The sequence below is a fragment of the Psittacula echo genome, assembly GCF_963264785.1.
Source record: "Psittacula echo genome assembly, chromosome: 2".
NCBI classification, from domain to species: Eukaryota; Metazoa; Chordata; class Aves; order Psittaciformes; family Psittacidae; genus Psittacula; species Psittacula echo.
The window spans coordinates 130967212-130985671 of NC_137737.1; the positions used below are offsets into that span (position 1 = coordinate 130967212).

The 18460-nt window shown below is 40.5% G+C and overlaps 1 protein-coding gene across 2 annotated transcripts in view; it reads right to left on the reverse strand.

Moving 5' to 3' along the window:
• LOC308217297 (tumor protein D52-like) overlaps positions 1 to 18460 on the reverse strand; it is a gene marked incomplete at its 5' end in the record, with an annotated part of 42812 nt that overhangs the window by 8333 nt on the left and 16019 nt on the right. For both annotated transcript variants that reach the window (XM_080610287.1, XM_080610288.1), the window contains 2 exons: positions 15482 to 16532; positions 17657 to 17705. In XM_080610287.1, coding sequence (XP_080466413.1) covers positions 16416 to 16532; positions 17657 to 17705 — 166 coding nt within the window. In that variant the 3' untranslated portion in view covers positions 15482 to 16415. Of the gene's footprint in view, positions 16533 to 17656; positions 17706 to 18460 lie in introns of those variants that run through there.

An 18460-nucleotide genomic window follows, 5' to 3' on the forward strand; every position in this document is an offset into this window, starting at 1 on the left:
GAAGCAACTAAATGCAACTATACATCAATGTATAAATCATAAATAAAAGTAAATACTTCAAAATTAACATCCCCTCAAAATGACTCCATCTGGGCAAGATATTATAAATCAATCCTCACACTGAAATGCTAAAATCTGTTTTAAAGGAAACTGAGGTACACCAAAGTGCAAAATTCAGTAGTATTCCACTGCTTTTCCCACTGTGAACTCTCTGGGGTTTGCAGAATCACTTGATTGCCTTGGAATTCAACTGCTTGCCACTAAAAAGTAACAAAACCACTTTCCCATCATCCTGTATGCTCAGAAACATTGTTTTCAAAGATGATGCATCTCATCTTAGTTATACCTTGTGACTCAACACAAAGTTAGAGCAGCCAAATACAACAAAACTCTATGCATCGAGTTGATGGTTCAATTCCCTATTTCTCTAGCCAGCGTTAACTCTCATTTCTTCACCCTTCACTCCTGGTCTAATTTGATTTGTCTAAGGAAAATGATGCCAATGAAAGCAATCATTCAGAAAGTGAGAGCGGGAATGAGTGAGAAGACAACAAAAAACCCCACAAAAGAAGGCAGATGTTATCACCCACAGGCTAACACAATATGTATACACACACACACACACACATATATATACACACTCCAAAGCTAAGTTCGGGTCTCAGGTAAAGAGCAGCTTTGTTTTCATATTTCAACAAGATGTGAAGATGTCCACCTATGTTTTGAATTAATTTAATTAATGCTTGTGGAATCAGACACTACACTGAATGATCCATTTCCAACAACTGAACTGCCTTTTCTTCTATGTAGATCATATGGAAAAAGCCTGAGCTAGTAGAACTTCTGAGTTTGGTTTGAAGGAGATTTTCCTATGTTATCTAGAAAGATGGCATTAGTAACTGCCATTGACCTGAGCAACACTGAGCTTTTCTTAAAGTAATGATACAACTCACAGTAAATTCATCCACCTCTGCAATCACATTCGTTAAATAGCACTCATCCCATTCTTGTTGCCTTCATACAACATCACACACAGAGGTTCTCAACTGTAAAAAAACTCGTTGCTTGTGAAATTTTCATCTCCACATCAAGAAGATGGGTACACTAACATCCTATGGATTTTCCTGTCTTTATCATCTAAAAATGGTCCATTATGGTTAATATCCCTCCCATTTACCTTCCTGGCAGGAAAAAATACAGATACAAAATTGTCTCTGTGAAATAATTCTGCCTGTGAAATAATCTCCATACACAACACACAAGTGCTAGCTTTACACACTGACAGAAGTTCTCATTCCTTACTATAATGGAGTTTAAACTCGCTAAGATACAGATGCTAATGTACAAACAAAATCATTCTTTATTGTGGACAGTTTTTCAAGAAGCCACTGGGGGAGAGCAGGTTTGAATTCTATCACAGGTCTACGCATCTGTAGCATTCCCCATTCTGCTGCCAGGACAAGAACTTCTCAAGAGTGCAAATATTTGATTTATGTATATAAGAATTCTCAGGAGACTCCACTGGTTACTGCCATCAATGACTCTTTTATGGACAGTCTAGAAACAGAGGGAGCTAAAATACAGTATTTTCCCCAGTTTTCTGCATAACCTAGAGGAGATCTCATTAACAGTAATTTATCTCAAGCATTTAAAGAGATTTAATGACATCTGGAGTACTTTCCTCCACAACTTCTAAATCTTCTTAACTGGATTGCCCACAGTAGCATGACAGAAAAACAGTAAAACAGTAAGATAACAGGGCAACATCCTTTATTAAGCATTCTGCTTTTCTGATTCTTGAGGAGTGTTGGCCATGCAGTTGTGATAGATATATCAATAACACATCAAGTTGCAAAAACTGGAGAATATTACATAATTCAGAAGCACAAAGGGAACTTCCCTTTCAAATACCTGAACTATAAAGGCTTCTTCCCCTCCTCCTCAAATGGCTAACCTATTTCCTTCTAATTTCTAGGTTTTACAAATTTTCACAAATATTTGGATGCCTTTCACTTTCTGTACACCTAGTCCAACAAAAACAGTAGCTCTTGCAACTACAGAATACTCTGCAGGACAATAGATATTAACCAGAGAGTGGAAAAAGTCATACATTTAAAACCCAGTAAGATCCAAATGAAAGTAGTAACTCCAGTGAAGGAATGTAACATACCATTTCTGGAGCAAAGCCTAAGACTATACAAAAGCAGGGTGGTCTATCCCACCCACTGAGCAATAGGTCTTTAAAACCCTAGCTAGGTGTTTTATGTTTGCTTGGAAAGGCAAGCAGCTTGCATGTTAGAATGTGAGAGATATGGATGAAACATGAAGAAGTGAGATGCGAGATTGGTAATCTGACTGCTACAATTAAGGGGTGAATAACATTAACATCAAGCAGCATGCTACAAACACAACCTTCTCTAACTATTGAATTTGTTTTTCTCGGCACTATCACCAATAGCTAGAAATAGCTGTCCAAAGTAAGATACACAAAACAACAAAATGGGAAAACTGACTTGCAATAATAAGTTAGTATGATGCCACAATAGCTAAAGGCCCAATGGTTTGGAGATTCTCAAAATTTGAGTGGAAAAGGACCTGAGCAACCTGAACCAAGTTTGTCCTGCCTGGAGGCTGAACAGATGATCTCCTGAGATCACTTTCAATGCATACTATTTTATTTAGGAAGGAGAGAAGACTGGGAGCCTGATACAAAGAGTATTAAACAAAAACCCAATACATTAAGCTACTCTCTGACCAAGTATATATTGATAAGGCATGCACTTCAACCAGCAACCTAAATCAGAATTCACTATGTACTAGCCCACGAGACCTTAATTTCCCATACCTTGTAGCTACTACTCAAAGTGTGCCTTGTTGCTTAGATATAAATCAAAATCCCAGGAATATTTTAAAAGTTGGTTTAGGCACTACTAGGGTGTTACAGTCACAGTGATTCAGTTACCAAATTCCTCTTTAGCAGAGAGGAAAAAAAGCTCCCTGCATCCTGAAGTTCTCCCAGGAAATGAGGGTGAAGACTCAGGATGAGCACTGTGAGGACTCATGTACAGTGATTACAGTGACTGAAATTTCAACATATACAAGTATGCAAGCAATTACAGCTCCAAGTAATTTCTCTGGGTGCTGCCTTCTTTTTATACATTAAACTATTTGGTCTTGCTTCTCCATCTCCATTCTATCACTTGAAAAAAAGACACTTGCAAAAATTATCAAATTACTTGTTATCCTCTCATTTGTGACCAGCAGCTGTCTCAAGCAGTGTTAAAAGAGGACAGTCCGCAAACTGCTAGCTAATAACTGTTATCCACACATGGAGATACCATAGACACCAGCTCGATGCTCCGGTGACTAAAAGATGCACAAGGCCATTCTGAAGCCTGATTCAAAGCCAAGGCAAATATTAAAATGCTGTTATTTAAAAAACCCAAATGTTTATGGATAAACCAGCCATGCGAAACTATGCATATAGTAGAAAATGGGGAGATTATTCTTAGACTGCTCTGTGTAATGCAAACTAGGACACAAGTTTTAGCTAGTATACGCGTAATTAAATACCACTGCCATGAAAATCACCTACTAAGGCTCACAAGTAACAGCACAACATCATCCCATTTACATCACACAGTTATAATCAAAGACGTAAACTCAACAGTTTGCTCTTCTAAAGTTCACTGCCTGTTTTGCATTTCCTCCCCACCATAATCTAGATCTTTCTCCTTCCTGATTAGTAGCCTGAGGTTCTGTTCTATAAAAGAAATATCAAAACAATCGGAATTCATACTGCTTCCCGAAAGATTCAATTTACAACCCAAATTGAGCAACCTTAAAGACAAGGAAGATCTCCCCAGTTTCCTCTAAACAGGATACTTTTCCTTCTTATTCCATAGAAATGGATGAAAGTGAAGAACTAATATAAACTTCTTGCTAACAAAGGGTTTTAAAGATTAACTACTGTATAAAGCTGAAAGAAAAGCAAGATTTGTGTCATTTAATAAAACTACTGCAGGAAAATAACCCAAAGATAAAGCATAAAAGGAGGAGCTGTGATTCAAAGCAGAAATAAAAGCAGTGATTTAGGGGAAAATCTAAGGTTAATGACTGCAAAGTCAAAAAGGAGGGCTCTGACAGCAGTCAAGGAGCAAGCTGGAAGCTTCCCTGATAGTAAGCAAGGAGACACTTATAAAAAGCTTCATATGAATCACTTCCTACAGATTGTTACAAGGCCCAATTTCTGTAAAGACAGCACTTGCACAACAGCTTACACTGTGATGACCTAAATTAAGGTAATTATTTCAGTCATAAGGGCTCTAATATACATTTAACAGTAATTATTTAATATCTACAGTCCAATAGAAGAAGTATCAGTATAGCTATAAATTCCAGCACATACCATATTCATTAATTTCTGTCCATACCTGAGTAATGCTTTGAATTACACCATCAAAGGCAGCAAACCTCAAATTGTATAGTGTTGGAATAAACACAGATAGCATCTGTACCCATCTTTTTAAGGGTAAGTTTTGAAGAAAGAAGGAGAGAAAGAAAACAGCATCACTTTTTAATACAATATGGTACTACAAAACTGCTATTCAAAAAGAGCACAGTGAGCAATGAAAGCTTCTCCTAGAATCACAGAACAGACTTTAAAGATCATCTAGTTTCAGTCCCCCACCATGGGCAGGGATACCTTCCACTAGACCAGGTTGCTCAAACCCCAGATATTATGATAGGAAAAAGCAAAGGAAAATAGCTTTTTTTTGGCTAGAAGAGGATAAAGGAAATTGACTGACATATTTTTCATTTTTATCTTTATGGTATCTGCATTAACTTTCAAATACCTTGCTACTTAGGAGTTTAATTGTCCAGAGTTTTTTCCCATCACAACCTTTAAGCTACAAGCACCCCCAATGAACTGCCAGAAAACGAAGCAAACCTCTGCTGTTTCAATCAAAAGACAAGCATCCATATATTCTCCTCAGCACAGTGCAGAAACGTAGTTTTATTTTAGAACGCAAAACAAACAAAACTCTTCAGCCAAAAGGGCTGGAAGTAAAAAGCTGGTATTAGGCATTTAAGCATCCCTTAGTGAGAAGCAGCAACTAAGTGTTTTGGCAAAGAGTCATTTAAATTCCCGTGTAGGTATTAGAATTTTTGGCAACTAATTTACTATGCAAGTCCAGCAGTATTTTGTAAAGACCTCTTTATTTTAACCCTGACTCATTTTATTTTTTTAAACACACTACATGATTAGGCTGTAAGGAGCACAGGTATGGAAGCTAAGGTATCTCCATACTTCACTGCTAACCTGAAGGTAAAATCTGGCAGTGACTTGGCTGCATACAATTTGCTAGAAGTCTCAGTGTCCCAGCATGACCTGGCAGTACACCTGACCTGAACTGCCTGGAGAAGAGCACCCTCTCCCCTGTGGAACATCTGAAAGAGCATGATCTACTCCATGAGCTTTCTGTGCGGCTTGGACAAAACAATTTGTCAACATTACAAACCTTAGCTGCAAATCAGAGAACTTAACATTGGTCTTGCCAATCCATGTGAAACCAGCTAGAGCAATAAACCTGGGAAATTAAGAATATCTTACTCTATTTTTCAATTTAGTCCCAAGTAAACTAGAATAACACTGAAGAAGAAAGAAAAAAAAAGAAAAAAGCCTCTAGAAAATCCCATTAAACAGATATCCAAGCTTCCCTCATAAGGCAGAAAACACCAGAAGTACTGGAATATAAACTCTAATGTTGCTTTCTTACATGTGCGTATTATGGCTGACACTTTTTTCATAGAATGGTTTAGGTTGGAAGGGACATTTAAAGTTCATCCAGTTCCAACCCCCCCCTGCCATGGGCAGGGACACCTTCCACTAGACCAGGTTGCTCAAAGCCCCATCCAACCTGGCCTTGAACACTGTCAGGGGTGGGGCAGCCACAACTTCCCTGGACAACCTGTTCCTACCACCCTCTTTCAGACTAACACCATTGCTCCTTTCCCATCACTACTTGCCCTGGTAAGAAAGATGGAGAAAGATTTTTTAGAAGCCCTCTGATACTGAAGGGCCATAATAAAGTCTCCTTGAAGTCTTTCCTTCTCCAGACTGAACTCCAGCTCTCTCAGCTTTTCTTCATAGAAGAGGTACTTTGCTCATTTTCATGGCCCTCCCCTGGACCCATTAGGTCTTTCTTACACTGAGGACCTCAGAACTGGACTGAGTGCTCCAGGAGGAATTCCACAAGAGCAGAGTAGAGGGTATTTATTTATTTTTAAGTCCACTAAATTATCTGAAAGACAAGCTTGCTAAGGTAAGTGTAAGAATCTCTGACTGAAATTCAGTGCCTTATGTCAAAGTCAGCCTAGATGGCCACAGTGATCCTTTCCAGCCTAAAAATCAGCTGGTTAATCTTCAGATACATAAATGTGTGGTTATACTGTCAACAATAGAGACACCATTTTTCCAACATAATATGCAAGCAATAAAATCTTCAGGCACATAACTGCTAAAGAAAATCTGTAAGAGGTGTGTTGCTGCATTGACTTCCACCTAAGAAGAACTGTGACTCAGAAAGAGGCTACCACACAAAAAAAAATCCACAAAACTATTTTGAAATGCATGTAATGCACAAATAACTGATTTTCACTGAATATCTTCATTTTGTCTAAGTCACAGTGCCTATTTACCAACCTTTCTCATCCCAAAATGAAAAAAATATGGGAAGAACTACACTTCAGTTTTACTAAGAATAGGATGATTCATATTTCACAGCATTATCCAAAGGGAAACAAACATAGTAATAGGAAGATATAAGGGTAATAGTTGTCATACTTGGCAAAGAGCATTGGAAGATTTTGCTTGGCTACAGACAGGATTTTTAAGCCAACCTCACAGATTGAAATTAGCCTTCTAAAAAGGCTAATTATATATATAATGTTTTAAATTATATTTTGATTGGAGATTAGGAAAAGATTACACTTGTATTTTAAAAACAATGAAAGGTTCACCACACATGATTTGGTATCAGTTTACATTCATCAACATCCTTCCATCAAGCTCCGTGTTTTGGTACTGACTGCAATGCTGACTGATGAATATGTTCCACACCTAATTTTATTTTTGCATACAGAATAACTTCTAATTAAGAGTACCACAGCTGTGCAGAGAACATGCAATGAACTTGTATGTATATTATTTGTATATACATAGTCCTCACAATAATGAACAACGTAATATTGCGAACTAAGCACACCTTTAAAAGAGATGCTAATAACAATTAACCAAATACATGTAGCACAATCAGTAAAACATCATGGTGAAAACAGCTTTTGTCTCTCATAATTACAGTTTTCAAGTAGGGTCATGCAGATCTCAAAAAAAAAAACCACAAAAAACCAACAAAACCTAAAGAGAGATCACAGGAACAGGATTTGTTATAATATTCAACAGACTTTCCTCAATTGCAATTTTAATGTTAGAACTTCTCTGTTGTCCAGAAATCTCTTTATGCTGCTGTTAATGTTATCTGCAGCTTTTTTTCTGTGTTTGAAGATGGATATATCTTAGACCTATCATCAAGATGCAGTACATGAACTATTCTTCAAACTCATGGAGGAGAATAAGTATTGACAATAATAATGACACATATTATATTATTGTCTAGATGCTGCCCAAAGACAGGTGACTTTTTTAGTCAACTATTGCTATACTCTATTTTGCTTGAGTCTGAATCTTCTGGTGTTACATACAACAACATACATTACTAAAATTTAATACCACACTTTTTCCTGTGACTTTACACAACTGAGCTTAAGAGGAATAGCATAAAACAACAGAGTACATCCAGGGAGGGGAAGGACATCATGGCTGGATCTGCAGCTGCTTCTAGATACTTTTTTGGAACTTCTTCATCAATCAACTGCCCACTTATAACAGCAGAAAGCTGCAAAATTATATTGCTAGCACACTATAATGCTACCTAAACAATCATGGCTTACCCAACATATCTTATAAATGTACAATTTGTTGCACTGAGTGACTCCATACCAACTTCTTTGTGTTTGTAGTAAAAAGAAGGTTTTCCAGTTATCTTTACACTTCAATTTGATACACAGTGCAGAAACCACGAAACAAGACTTCCATGAAGATTTTCAAATGCAGCTTTGAAAATACACTGTTGACTAGCCAGAAGGATCATCTGTTAAACAATGCTGAGCTAAGAATTTATTTCCTAACATAAAATAGCACATGATTTGGTCACACTAAAGCTGCTTATTTTTCTTGAAATTAAGTAACTTCTGTACGTATTAAAAAAACCCCAAATACTTGCCTGTAGCTTTCTTTTAAAGACTATTTTATAGAAAAAAATCAGGACACAGCCTGTTCTGCATTTCTTCCCTGCTATAATATAATGTATAACCCTCCAGTGCAATTCTGAACAGGAACCACCTACTCCCTAAACCAGGGAAAGTGGGTGAACCTACCACATGGATTACTTCAAAAAGAAAACTGTGCCAGATAAGCACCCACAGAGCAATCATATGTCTATGTCCTCACATTTTAGGTTGCTGTACAGGGTGGCCATACTGAAATGGGACACTGGCAACCCCATACAACAGCACTGTCTTATCTCCAGACTGACAGCTTCTCCAATTATCATCACCCTGCTCTTCCAGGCCTTTTTTTTCCAGGCTCCTGGAGGACAGGTTGCTGTTTCAATAGTCATAGGAGACTAACTGGGATTTCCTATAGCAACAGTGGATGTAAATATCCTGTTGACAACATCAACCACTAGGAAGTATTTAAATTCCTATTTAACCTTTACATTACAGTTCCATGCACCTTCTTCCACATATATCACCTGTAGTCAATCAAGAGTGGGCAGCTGACATCCACTTGCTTTTCGCCATGATCCTGGTAGTCCCAAGACAGTTTGAATTTTGGGATTCTACCCTGACAGCCAGTCATCCAAGGCATATCACATAATGTCTACCACTCACAAACCTCTTGCAATGCCAAAGTGAGCACTTGCCAACCCAGAGCTTTCTGAATGAGGGAGTTCCAGAAGACAACTGCAACTCACTCTCCACTAGCACTGTGGTCTTCCTCATGCTAACCAAGGACAGAGCTGTGCAAGGTGCCCAGGGTCTACCCACATTGATTTGTGTTCCTGAGTCACCAGTGCTTATTACAACCATGTACAATTTTACTATAATTACATCTCCACAGAGGCAGCATGCATTTTTCTTCTGCCACCCCACAACAGCACAAGTCCTGTCTACTTCAGTGTTGTTCCAACACCATGCGAGTTTTACAAAACCCTGCCATGCAAGCACTTCTGTTGTATGCAAAGCAGGTCATCTATGAGGCCCAGCTGTGCCCACAGACAAGACAAACCCAAGTCAGAAGAGCCAAGTTTTGGTGCCTCAGCCAGAGCATTCACAAGTTAGAACTGCTCCTTCACAGAGGTCAAATGAGGGACAAACAGACTCATTCCCACTATGATGCAAACCAGCATTTCAAGTAGATCCAGCTGAGAGGATGCTGAGAAGCGTGTGATATGGTCCTTGTTTAGCATCAAACTGAAAGCGCTAGCATGTGTCCACAGCATAGCAGTAGCAGACATATCGCAAGTTCCTCAAAGGCTGCTGTGCAAGCTGGCAAAGTAAGCCAAGAGAAACTTCCAGGTAAAGAAAACCCACTCCAGCTTCCACTAATCCCACAACTGGGAAGTTCAACCCTCAGTTAGTCAGCAGTTTTCAGTACCTGACTGCTGGCCAGAAGGTAACCTGCCTAAAAGAGTAACCTCCTTGGCACATAGGTTTTATACAATGTTGCTATATTTGCCATTAAACGAAAAAAGTTCGTAAGTTACTTAACAACACTGGAAGAGCACTCCATCCATGCAAAGATTATAGGTGTCTGTCCTCAGAAATATTATGCTATGAAAATCACAAGTGAAAACAGCACAAAATATAAACAAGTATTTTCATTCTCAAATAAGTGCAACTTCAGTAAAATCATCTTTTAAATGTTAACTTAGCTGGGAAGATACATTGGGAGAAATATTTCCCCACCAACAATTACATTTAAAATAGTCTGGATTTTTTTAATGTTTGATTTCAAAACATCCAGTGCTACACATTATTTTTAACTGGGGTTGCCAAGATACTGCACAAGCAAGACAGATACAAATCCTTTAGAAAGCATATCCATGTGGCTTTCAGAACAAAGTGCAATACTTCTTTTAAAATTCTCACTTTTGTGTTTTAGTTTTTAATCCCTCCCCTAAAACATAAACAGAGAAGGCAACTCTTTATATCACCTATTAAAATACCTTGTATCTGCTCTGATACTGATATTTTATTTATTTAAATACTGACACGAAATTTGAATACATCAACACACTCCTGAAACTTCTGAATCCCCGAGAATCCTTTCAAGAAAGAACCTATAGCTGGAACCTATTTCTGGAAGAATAATTTCTAATCTCTTTCAGAAATTACTTCCTACGATGTACTGATACCAACCCAGCGCCTTCCGGCTGAACTTTGGACAAAGTCAGTTACACTTCTTAATGAATGCTTTCCCTTAAAAGACAGCGTCCAAGGAACTAAATGTGAAATTCCTCAAACGTGCTACTTTTCCTGCGACATCTAGAAACAAGCAATGCCCTCTGCTGTGTCAGGCGCGGAAGTGCACCCAAACCCAAGCGCGGCACCTCTGTGGGCTGGAGATCTCTGCTTCTCAACAAAGTTAACGTTTCCCCCATTTCACTGAGCTCCAGCACTCACTTGATGGCTTGTCCCTGTTACTATAAAGTAAAAAGTTACCAGAAGAGAAGTTTTATCACACCATGATACATATTACAGATCAGCAATAAAGCTAGCATAGCGATAACCCATTTCTACCTAAAAATACATTTGACAAATTTACCACTTATTTTTTAAAACACTTTAAGACTATTTAGTTCATAGTGCACAAAAATATGCCATTTATTCTTAATTAGTTGCTTCATTCTTACATTTTCTTCAAATATTGGTAACCTACCTATGAATGTAGTTCAACAATCATTTCTCTACCCATATCAACCAGAATCATTAGGTCCATCCTAAAAAGCAAGTTTTCCCATTTTGCTCAGCAGGCAGCTTCAGTCTGCAAATAAAGGTAATGCCTAAAGTATTTCCTGTCCTTCTGAAAGGTTTAAGCAATTATACAGAGACGAAAAGAACTTTAAACGTCATTTTTCTGCTCAGCTTAGAATGCAAAACTTAAGACATTATAAAAACACAGACAAAAAAAAAAAGGTAGTAAGAAGCTGCCTATTGTAGACAAAGTTAAATATCATGTGGATTTAGCAGAATATTTTGCTTATAAAGCTGCTAACTTTTTAACAATTCTAAGCACTATTTAAGTGTTCCGTAAGCTTCCCTATTTGCAAAACAGTAACAAAAGAACAAAACCCTAAGAAATTACCAACATGGCAGAGAGCACTATAAGGTACCTATGAAGCAAAGTCAAAAGCAACACAAACACTAAGCACCCAAATAACATCTCTGTGCTTTTACAGGTACAAGTAAACCAAAAGCCAGGTAGCACTTTGTACCTCTTTCTTTGCCACCAGATAAGGAGCAGAAAATTTCCTCTGGATGCAGCTCAGGCAAGAGATGAGCAAGACCACATTCCACCTGCTTGGAAGAGTAGATCCTGCAGATATATGGCACCCCAGGAAGGGACTGCAGCTGGAGCCACCGCACCCTCTCCTGAGGCAAGCTCCTGAGTTGCTCCCCTTAGAGGGATTTTCTTGCAAGGTCTAATGCTTTCAGTTTTTCCAGCAGCATCTAGTACATCCTCCCGTAAGTATTACCCAGCTTTATATTGGGTAATCCCACATTAGCATCAGGGTTGCTGTGGAAAATCTATTTACCAAGTAACATAATTCCTAGCATTTTAAAATCAGTTAAAAATGGTGAAAAGGTGATTTCAAGGAAACTACACAGAACTAAGAGATTACTCTACAAGCCAGAGCATTTTCATTTCCCTCTTCTGCACACTCTCAAAAGAGCAATCAGTGAATACTCAATCACACATGGGTTCACCAAAGTCCTTCCTGACTGGGCTAAGAACAGCGTGAAAGTAGACTCATGGTAATCTTACTTCATCTCACTGTTATGCTTTTAACATCACCATGACATTGCAAAGCAAGCTACTGCTCTTCCTCTTTTCGAGAGAGTAACTCAACAGCGTGGAGAAATCCAGAGTTGTAGGCCAGCTCTTCACTTTACACTTCCAGTTTGATTTCTGTATTGCATTGTTTATACTTGTGTATGTAATTCCACTTGGAAATGATGTGGATACTACGTAACATCTCAGTTTAAAGTCTTGATGACTATTTATTGATAGAAAAGATAAAGTTTCTGGCTTCTTACTTCAATGGAAAGAAAAAGAGAAAAAAATCAACCTCTCAAATAATTGAAGTAGCATTCAGCATCTTCTACAGCTAAAACAAGTGAATCCCTTCCTCAACCCTACCATGGACATCACCCTTGGGCACCACCTTAGCCAGCACCCTGGGTTAGGCAGATGTTTGCTCTTTGCATAGCCAGCCTTGCTAGTGCAGATATTCAATGGAAAACAGAGGTACAGATTTTTGAGCCTGGAAGAGATACACCAGTACAAACACACACAGTGCTTTTTTCTGCTTCCCTAGATGTCAGCTACAGCCACTGTCACAACAGACACTGTGAGGAAAACCAGCATGACAAAAATCAGCACAACAGCCAGAGAAAGCAATGGTTCACAAAACCTGCATGTTCACTTTACCACTGACAATCATTCTTTCCTGAGGTCCATACACTCACATTGGCATACCCACAGAACATAACCGAAGTGTTCTAGGACAAGAGCACTTACGTACAACATCAAGGACAAAGGATGGCAGCTATCAAGGCCTCAACACACCAGCGAGATTCTTCCTGTTTGGCAATGATGAACTTGGATTTGGACAAATCTTTCACACCCTTCAGGATCAACAGTTGTTTACTGGGTGTCCCTTTGCTCCAGAATCTCTAAGTGCAGCCTCAATAAATAGCAGATTGCTGCTCACTGTTCAACTCTCCATGTTTGTTTTCATGATGGAGTAACAGGAAAGCAAATGGCACGTGAAATACAACACAAGCCTATTGCCCCCCTGTTGTGGTTCAGAAGCAGGGTCTGCTCTTGGTGATCATCTGTGCTGCAGATTATCAGAATGCAGGCCTTGACAACAGCAATTTCACTTAAAAAAACAGCTTCCCGGAAAACTGCATTTTTCCACATTAACATATGTTCTTTCTACCCCTGTCCTGTTATTTCTTTTGATGCCTTCATACACCTGCATTTCCACAGGTGTTTCATTCACACCAGCCTTCATATTTCCACTACAAATCTCTAAAGTACTGGCCTGACAGGTCTTTGATTTGACCTGCTAAAATACTTTTAGCTAAAGATTTTCCACATCTTCCCTGCCTGCCTGTAAAAGGCAGAATACAGTTTTGCCCAGACAGTTGTACTGTGCATTCTACACACCCAAAACTACTTGTACACTTTCTATATTAGAGTTTTGTAGGAGTAGGTTAAAAATAAAACCACCTGAAAACTGTCAGTATTTCTGTAGGCCAGTCATTACGAAAGATGAAGAGGTGAGAAGCACAGAATGGTTTGGGTTAGAAGCGACCTCAAAGCTCACCCAATTCCAACCCCACCTCCCATGGGCAGGGTCACCTTCCACTAGACCAAGCTGCTCAAAGCCCCATCCAGCCTGGCCTTGAACATTGCCAGAGATGGAACAAATACAACTTCTCCGGGCAGGCGATACGCACACGCGACACGAAGCAAGGTGGCGGGCAAAGGGCTGTGCACGCGGCCAGCGTTTCAGGAAGGCTAAAGCGAAGCAGCGGGGACACACGCTGCCTGCACCAGCCGAAGAGCAGAGGAAGGCGGCAGCAGGTCCGCGGGGAGGCGCTGGTGCGGCGGCCCCACCGGCACAGCGGGGCCGGAACCGCCCCGGACACTGCCCTGCCCTACCCGGTCTCCCCACCGCGCCCTCACCTGCCGGGGGCCGCGGGCCGCGGTATCTGTGCTCGGCCGCCCTGCCGTCTGCTGCGGAAGAGCGGAAGCACCCACGGCTGCCGCCGGCGGGACACCGCTGCAGCGCCTCACCGCCCACAGCCACCACGGCCGGAGCGCTACCCGGACAGCTGACAGGGCCCAGCTCGGCGCCGCCATGACTGCCCGCGTGCAAGGCGGAGCGTGAACTCTGACCCTGCGCTACGCCCAGGCGCGCGGCGGGCGCAGGCGCATCAGGCTCGGCTGAGGCGGAGCAGGGTAGACGGCATCGTCTCTGAGGGAGGCCGGGCTGGGCTCCGCGGCTGCGGGCAGGAGACGGGCGGTCCCGGCCCCCGTGGTGCTCCTGCTGCGGCACGAGACCCGGCTGGCCACGGGACAGCGCAGGAAAAGCCGTCGTGTGCCCAGCCAGGCGGCCAGCGCCTGGCAAGGGGAGGAGAACGAAGCCGACAGCTGCGTCTTGGCTGGAGGAGCCATTCCGGCGGGACGGGGCTGGGGACGGCGACATTAGCGCAGACCGCTCGAAATAAAAACTTCAGTGGCAACAGCCACCCTAAGGGTGTTGGCACGCGAGGGTGTAGTGCAAGTCTGAGTGTAACAGGGTGCAGACGCAGTGATGCAGCCAATGACCCAGCTCTGGACTAGGTGTTTGTTCATCAGTTAAATAAATGGAAAAGAACCCATCCAAGAAGGATCACGTTCCGGAAGGACCTGCTGTACTTGGTACTGACAGTTGAGAGAAATAGCTCCACTCCTGCTGTGGCCTCAGTTCTCCAGTCTCAGCTGCCAGAGGCTCGACCCCTCTTCTAAACTTCTGAATGTAATCACAGTAGTTTATGTAAGTCACTGGAAGTCAACCTAGGCTTAGGCTCTAGGAACACCCAAGCTCCTCTGTGTCGATCCCCCATCTGAGTATATATCAGAGATACTTTGAAACCAAACTTAAAAGCACTGTTTGAAGTAGAAATAAAATAGTCAATTATCCTCCATATTCACAGGACAATACATTCCTCACATACATGTTTTTATTAAGCTTCTCACATGTAATTAAGCATATTTACTACATCTGACACACAAGGCTGTCAGGAGCCAACTTTTTTTTCCTCCAAGCATTTGTGGCAGGTTGAAGTTTCATGAATTTCACACAACTGTTTTCAAAACTTGTTTCCAGTTCTAACCATACCAACTCCATGTGCCAGAAACATACAACATACATGAGACTTGAAGAGTACATCAGCTAAAGCAACTTGTAAGAGAACAGATCGTGTAGGAGAGCTACACTGTGCTGTGACAGATTGCTGGAGTCTTAAACAGGAACGGGGCTTTTAACATGTAAAAAGAGTAAGACAGTCTAGCAGATGTTTCCAATGGTCAGCCTACGAGGAACACCACATCAGCATTTGAGAGCAGCTCTCTTGCTGCCTAGAAAAGAACCAATGTCATTCTCAGGCTTATTCTTACAGTCCATGCTTTGTTAGTCTAACTGTGATGCCACCATGTGTGAATTAAGATGAATTTATTCACAACTGATCAGAAGTTCAGCAGTGTATCCTGCCACATTAGCATCATGTACAAAAAACAAAACTGCAAATGTTACTGTAACTGAACCAAACCAGCACTGCTAGGCATATTGCTTCCATCTGTGATGGTCAGGAGCTTCCTTCCTAGGTGGATAATCCACAGACAAATGGGTAAGTTCTAGATGTTATGTATTAACCTGTCTGCAACTGTTGTACGAGAAAGACGCTTGAAAAACAGTTCCTTCCTACCCAGGTGTAATCCTGCTACAAGTAACTTACTTAAAGCCTGAAGAAGTCCTGTCTGTAGTTGGGCGCGATTCCTTTGGTCTGATGTCCTCTGCAGGCAACACTTAACTGAAGTGATCATAAGCTTCAGTTTGGCAACAGCAGCAGATTCATAATGATTAAGTTGAGCAGTAGTTACAGATTCAAAAGGAATTATGTATCCACAGTATATGTACAATATAATATAATTAACTTCTCCAAAGAGGGTTTTTTCATTGCTATATTTTAAAGGTTGCCTTCAAATTACAGGTAAGTCCTTTAAACGCTTGAAAGGCATAAAAATTCCCCTTCCCACACAAAACCCCAAACAGTGTATTTTAGTTTCAAAAATATTTTGAACCCACAAAAAAGCTTGGTATCAGTTAACCTGGTAAAACAGCTACATGCTAAATAAAAGCACATCTGGTGGGAAAAGCGCAAAGAATGTTACACGTGTGCTTAGTTTTTGCTTGCAGCATCTGGCAGTGGGTAGCAGGACAGCAGCAGGAATCTCAGTGGGTCTCCTCCTGTGTTTGTTCTGCGATCGTTTCTGTGGCACTGGCATTGGCAGCAGAGTTGAGAACTTCTCCAAAGTCTCCCCCGGCAGGTTGTCTTCCTCCAACTTTAGACTAGAACACAGAGAGCGCCTCAACATAAAACTGCAGTTACTTGACATGCCAAACATGTTGAACTGTGTAAACCAGTACCTCTGCAGGAGAAAGTTTAATAACTTTTCAGCAGAGCAGCTTTTCCAGGATGGAGCTACCTCCACAATACTCTGAAGACAAGTATTTGAGTATCATGTGGAAAGCAACCACCAGCAGCAGACTAACATAGCAGTCTCCCTCTGCCTTCTTGATGCATGCAGCATGAAGCAGCAGCCCTCATTCCAAGGAGTCTGAAGGTTGACATGCCCTCAGTTAAAAATGGATATGGGTTTGCAGCCTTTCAAGCCATTTAGGCTTTGACAGGTTCAGAATTAAAACTCACTTCTGTATTGCTTAAAAAAGAACACTGAACCTCAAAAAAGAACACTGAAAAATTTTCATTCTCAACAGCAATTCCCAAGATCTTTAGTGAAACACAGCAACTATTTTACTTTCTCCAGGTAATGTGTTTTCCTTTTCCCTCTACATTATATCCCTGTGGGAATGGCAGGAGTGTTAACGTCCATTAGTTTGCAAGGGAACATCTAGTTCCCCATGCTATCACTTGCATGCTTCTCATCCAGCCCAGTGTGCCCATGAGAACAGTCAAGTCTGGGTCCAGTTACATGTATTAGTGAGTTTTTTTAATCTCGAGAAGTTAATAATGGTTGTTTCTGGCACTTGAAGCTTTTGTGAGTAAATTCTAAATTAAGGTACAAAGGCCTTGTTTATTTTATGCCAGAAATACGAGAAACATTCCAAGCTGTTCTCTTGTGTAGGATATTAGTCCTTAAGAAGGTATGGAAATAAAAGGCTAGACCATTTTGGATACATAACACTACATATGTTGTCCTAGCTGTTTGCGCAGGTTAGGTAGCTGTTAGTCCCCCTAGTTACAGGCATCCTCCTGAAAGAGGTGCAGGAAGCCCATTTTTTATCCTCAGATCATTAAGCAGATAAACCACTTCCACAGCACTTAAAAGGATGTCATCTAAGCACCTTCAACACTTTACCAGTAACTAAAACACAGGTTGCCCTGAGTCCACTTCTGTTTTTTCTCCACATCCACAGGTCCACAATTACCAAGGAGTTTTAATTATATTTACCTTCAAGTTTTCAACCTTTTCTTCAAAGGATTTGAAAGTAGGAGAATTTCTAGGAAAATAATAATAAAAGAAAAAGGAACCACAGAATTACAACCATATCTGGATTAGTCTATAAATATCACAAAACAAGCAGACAATTGCTTTTCCTATTGTCAACATAAGTTTGGTTTGTTTAGGGCTCTTTCCTTGGTTTAAGGGTAGCCTAAAAATAGTTTCTATCTAGATTTCCCAAATATTACATAACTGAATTTCAAATGCACTCAAGATGTAGCTCATTTGTATCTCCTGCAACTGAGCACTGCCACGCTCAGCGATAGGATATTTCATCATACCACGGAAGGGAGAACTAGCAAGTATTTTAGGTTTAGCTTATTATTCCCAGTGATTTCAAACATGTTTCTGGCTTAAATGGTTTCAGAACAGCTTAGTCATCACTTCTAGTTAGACTAGTATGTTACTCCTAAAGAAAGCTTGCCAGAATTTTTCCACTTGTTATAGGAAAACTAGTTTAATTTAATAGGACATGTGTTCAATTAATGAAATATGGTTAATAGGGGCATTTTCTGCTAACATGTTAAATTTAGGGGAGAATCCCCCTTGCCTTTGAAGTACTGGAGACAGCTGTGATTACAAATGGTAAATTCTGTATATGAAAAGCAGCACTCAGCATTGAATATCCTTAGGTAATTCAATGTATTATTTATTAGGGTCAGAAGAGTGCTTAACGCTCCGACTAGCTAGCACTGCCATTTGCAAATCTGTGCAACAGCCTGGACACCTTTCCTGCATTTATGCAGAATGGAA